Raw genomic sequence first — 4,805 nt, forward strand, 5'->3', positions numbered from 1 at the left:
GTTAAATTTCAGTCTTTTATATTACTGTGATATTTTTCTTCCATCTTATTTTATATATATATACACCAGTAGGGCCTTACTTGACCTCGTCACTACTCGACCGAGGTTAGGCTTGGCACTTACTGGGTACCGTTTTGGTGTACTCATGCTACTTTTATGCACATATTTTCGTGTGTAGATATAGGTACTTCTTAACAACCACGTCATCAGTGAGCAGCAACAGTTTGAGACTTCAAGGTATATTTGTCGCGTCCGCAGACCTTGGAGTCCCCCTCTATTCTCTACTATGTCTATTATCTCGTGTACTTCTTTTGTTAGACTCTGATATATAGAGACACTAGTTTTCCTTTTGTAGTTTGTGACTCATGATGTTTCGGGTTTTGGAAAGACTGTGTAATATTGAGGAGTTGGTTATTGTACATGCCGAGCGGCATGGTTTTCAGTTATGTTATTATTAATGTAGTTAGTTGTGAGTTTTCCTTTTGTTCCTGTTATTTCTGTAACTGTTTAGGCTTACCTAGTCGTAGAGACTAGGTGCCTTCACGACGTCTTGCGGAGGGATAATTGGATCGTGACAACTACCTTTCTCAGACCCCACAGTGTGGGATAATATTGAGAATGTTATTGTTGTTCACAAAGAATGAGAGCTTAACTCTAAAGGATAGGGACCTTGAGAAAAAATGTAGATACAAAACCTCAATTGAAGGAAAGTAAAGTGTCCAAGTTAGGGATTATATCCTACTCCAATATAAATTCTCAATGTAATATAAAAATTTAAAAGTACTAAAATAATTAAAAAAGACTAAAAGATTTATCGATATACCCTTCGTCGTACCAAAACTAAAACTTATTATATAAGTAAAATCCATTAAATATGTATAAATATTTAATTACATATACAGTAACAAAAATGAACTATGGATCCGGATAAGACAAATCCTGACTTCGCCTCTGCCCTAGTTTCTTTTAACCAAGGAAACACTGACATTTATGAACATAATCTTCTCTTTTTCCATGCAATTATTTGCAGTGATCTCTCTATAATAGTGGAATACTTGATCCACATTCAATTCATCACCAAAATGGCTGACAAGCAAAGGTTCAGCCACAGATCTAAAACTTTGTATCATATTATACTTCTCATCAGAAGAATCATTCCTTTGGATTTCTGAAGTTTCCGAGCTATTAATGGCAAAAGATCCTTCCTTCTCAACTACACACATCACTTCTGCAGGAGATGGATTGTATGCAGGAATGTTGAATGCATCCATTTTTTCCTCTTCTATTGATCCCTGCATTCATTATTTTATTTAGTAGAATTAACCCGATTAACCACTCACTCAATCGTTTAAATTAAAAATATTTGCCGCATGTATAATATATATATATATATAATATGTGCATAATCGTGTATATTAATCTATGCATATGGCTAGTAAAAAAGTAAACAATGAATATGACCGGCTACTTGTGTAAAGTTTTAACTTCTATATACAGTCAGACCTCTCTATACCAACATCCATATATAACAACACTTCACTATAAAAGCGAAGCTTTTTTGGAGCCAATTTTTATGTTATGTTATAATATATGTTCTCTATAACAGCACATCGTTATAACATTCAAAAATATTCGGAACAAATGACGTTGTTGTAGAGAAGTTTGGTTGTATATACATGCACACACTTCAAGTACAGTAAAAAGAGTTTTAACTTTTTCTTTTCTTTTTCGTTTTAAATGCTTTTCTTGTTTTAATGTATAGATTGATCCATCTCATGTTGAATTAACGCTATTAGGAATAAAAAAGAGTGGTATTTTTACTTAATTTTTATTTGTATTTTATAACGAAAAGGTTAATTACTTAATCTTGCCTAAATTATTGTAGTTACAATATTATATTCACTTTCACCGTCAGGGGCGGCTAGATAAAATTGGTGACCGGTCTAATGTGCTTAATTTATGTGATAGTTAACATTGAGTAATTTTTTATGCCAATTTTTTTTGGGTGATAATTAAGTAAAGTTAAATTTATAAGTAAATCTTCTTAAAATGTGAAACTTGTAATCTTGAATATGAAATATGTTACCTGTTACAACGAGTAAATACAACTTGATAGTGTAAAAAATTTCTTACACCGATGATTTTGAGGACCGTGGCTAAAAGCTCCCATTCGTCGGAACACCCTTTGCAAAAGAGATCTTCATTTTTTCTGCCCAACATTGTCAATATCATACGCCCGTTTTGCACCAATTCCTTCGACCGGTGCTTTAAAAAAGTTGCAAAATCTCTTTCAAATTGCTCATAATACGCTTTAATCACACTTGCTGAACTTGTACTGGTCAAGCAAATATTTCCCTTGTTATTCTCTATTCCATCAGGCACCTATAACCAACAATTTAAGATAATACAATTGATAATAAGAGAGACATTTGAAGATGTTATAATATATTATACCACCGAAAAGTTATGTGAAGTGATAAGTATTCATTCATCCTTATCCGGGGAAGAGCCGGACCACAAGGGTCTATTGTAATACAGCATTACCCTGCATTTCTGCAAGGGACTTTTGATCATATGACAATAACTTTATCAGCTATATGCCAAAGCTCTCCTTATGCATATATTGGATAGAATAAAGATAAATGGGAAACATACTTGAGAAAGCCAGTGGAGACTGTAAGAAGAGTGGACAAAGTGCAGACTCTTGGAAGGAAAAAGTCTATTATAGAATGAACCAGCAACTCCTGAGACAAAACAATTATTTGGATCAAATTCATCTTCTATTATGTTCTTCTTCCTCAAATCATCATAGAATTCCGGCATCAATGACCGAAAAATGGTATTAAAATCGTTCCCCGAAAGATCATTCAAGAAATCATGAAATTCCGGTAGCTGCTGTTGTTGGCCGTTGCTTTTGCATTCTTCGCAAATAACTCTAATAAGTTGGGTGACCACCAAGAAAGTATTAGGTCCAGAGGAACAATCTAAGTCCGCAATACAAATGGTTTCTGGGGAAAGGCTGCGGTAGAGTGCAGATATGGCTTTATCTCTTATTGTCTTTGTCATGAGGATCACCTTTTGCTGTAAATAAAAGAAAATGAGTTTAATTTTTTATGCACTTACAGTATAAAAGAATTCAGACGTGCAGGGGTGGAGGTAGTGTGGTAGCTACGGATTTGATCGAACACAGTAGCTTTTGCTTAAACTTTCTATTTGTATTGAAAAAATTATTAAATATATAAAAGTATTTAATTGCGAATCCAAATAGCTAAAGCGAGCTAAGGTTTGATGACAAGATTAGAGCCCATAACTTTAAAATCTTGGCTCCGCCTCTGCAGACACGTATTTTCTATGGAATATGTGCTCGCCGAAATTGTTTCTACGCCTATATGTGTAGGATTTCTATAGTATAAGGGGTGTAGGCAGAGGCGGGCCTATGTGTAAGCTTGAGGGATCATCGGATTCCGTGAACATCGGCAGGAATCTTGTATATGTAGTTGTGTATACCTTAAAAATGATTAATTTAAATCATTTGACATCCTTTAGGGGGCACCGGTTGAGCAGAATATTGGTACTCCTGCCACATTAATATCCTAGATTCGCCTTTGGTGTCAATGTTTTAAAAGTGAGGGCGTAAGGCGGGGCATTTTACTAACATGGGGCGAGGCGTAAGCCCCGAGATATGGGACATAAGCCGTATAGATCTTTACATTTTTTAATATATAAATTAATAAAATAGCAAAATAACAAAAATATAAAATATACTAAAAGTTTAAGAAAATTATAAGAGATTAAAAAAACTAATAAAAATAAAATATCAAGCATTTTTATAAGCACAAATAATAAAAAAGTGTTATAAAGAATTTTGAGGGTCAACAATGCTAATTAGGTAATTAATCGCATAATTTACGTTAGGAAAGGTTAGACGAGCCCCAAAGTAGAGCATTAGGTGCATTTCAGGCACACATTCGGTCGTTTGAGGTGTAAGTCTCACAGAACTAAGCCCTACACGTGAGCCTCAGAATATTTTGATAGTGCATCACCCCAGAACAAGCCCCGACTCAAGTCCCAAATATGCCTTTAAAACATGGGCTCAGGGAAGTGTCATATGAAATGAAATAAAGAAATTATAATTGAGAGTTTATAACCTCAGTGGGGAAATAAAAATTTGTGTAATTATATTATACGTGAAGCAAAGAATTTTTGGCATAGCTAGCCTCTCCAATTCCTTCATTCATGTGAAGAACTTTGGCAACTTCCATTTCTTGGATATTTCTGTATTGTACGAATATAGTATTTTTGGCTAGGCAAATTAAAGTTCCAATGGGGGTATCACTTATTTATAGATGAGTGATACCAAAATTATCCTTGAAATTCCAACATTGTCCCTCACAAGCCAATTAAGCTAGCGTTTGGACTTTGGACATAGAATTAGTTGAAACTTAAAAAAGAAAGAGTTTTTGAAGATAAGATGAAAAATTATTTTTGAAAGTGTGTTTGGACATGCATTTTACTTGAAAAGAATTTGAAGGTTTGTGAGTAAAAAATTTCAATAACTTCAAAACTACTCAGAGAGTTATTTTTTTGGGATTTGAAGACTTTATTTTCAAAATTTGGCAAAAAATAGTTAAAATCTATAAACAAACAGATATTTGAAAACATATTCGAAAAAAAAAAGCTCCCAAATTTTATGGCCAAAATGGGAGGACGTTTGGTTACCGGGATAAAGATACTAACCTCAGTATAAAATTTAAAATTATAATTATTTCGTATTTAGTTATTCTCGAATGATGCATTTTATAATT

The 4,805-nt window shown here is 33.7% G+C and overlaps 1 protein-coding gene across 1 annotated transcript; it reads right to left on the bottom strand.

The window, feature by feature from the left end:
* Positions 1-832: 832 nt before the first annotated feature.
* LOC104246988 (S-adenosyl-L-methionine:benzoic acid/salicylic acid carboxyl methyltransferase 2-like) lies at positions 833-4,306 on the bottom strand. The gene is made up of 4 exons (XM_009802910.2): positions 4,149-4,306; positions 2,656-3,081; positions 2,134-2,382; positions 833-1,292 (listed from the first exon to the last, which is right to left on the bottom strand). The coding sequence occupies exons 2-4, from the start codon at positions 3,064-3,066 to the stop codon at positions 957-959; spliced, it is 996 nt and encodes a 331-aa protein (XP_009801212.1). The 5' UTR covers positions 3,067-3,081; positions 4,149-4,306; the 3' UTR covers positions 833-956.
* Positions 4,307-4,805: the final 499 nt, after the last annotated feature.

This window comes from Nicotiana sylvestris, chromosome 5, assembly GCF_000393655.2.
Source record: "Nicotiana sylvestris chromosome 5, ASM39365v2, whole genome shotgun sequence".
Classification (NCBI taxonomy): domain Eukaryota; kingdom Viridiplantae; phylum Streptophyta; class Magnoliopsida; order Solanales; family Solanaceae; genus Nicotiana; species Nicotiana sylvestris.

Coding starts and splice junctions, on each gene's coding strand:
- LOC104246988 (XM_009802910.2), bottom strand. CDS start 3,066: ATGACAAAGACAATAAGAGATAAAGCCATATCTGCACTCTACCGCAGC. Junction 2,383..2,655: donor GTCTCCACTGGCTTTCTCAA/GTATGTTTCCCA, acceptor TGTTGGTTATAG/GTGCCTGATGGAATAGAGAA. Junction 1,293..2,133: donor CGGTCCTCAAAATCATCGGT/GTAAGAAATTTT, acceptor TAATGAATGCAG/GGATCAATAGAAGAGGAAAA.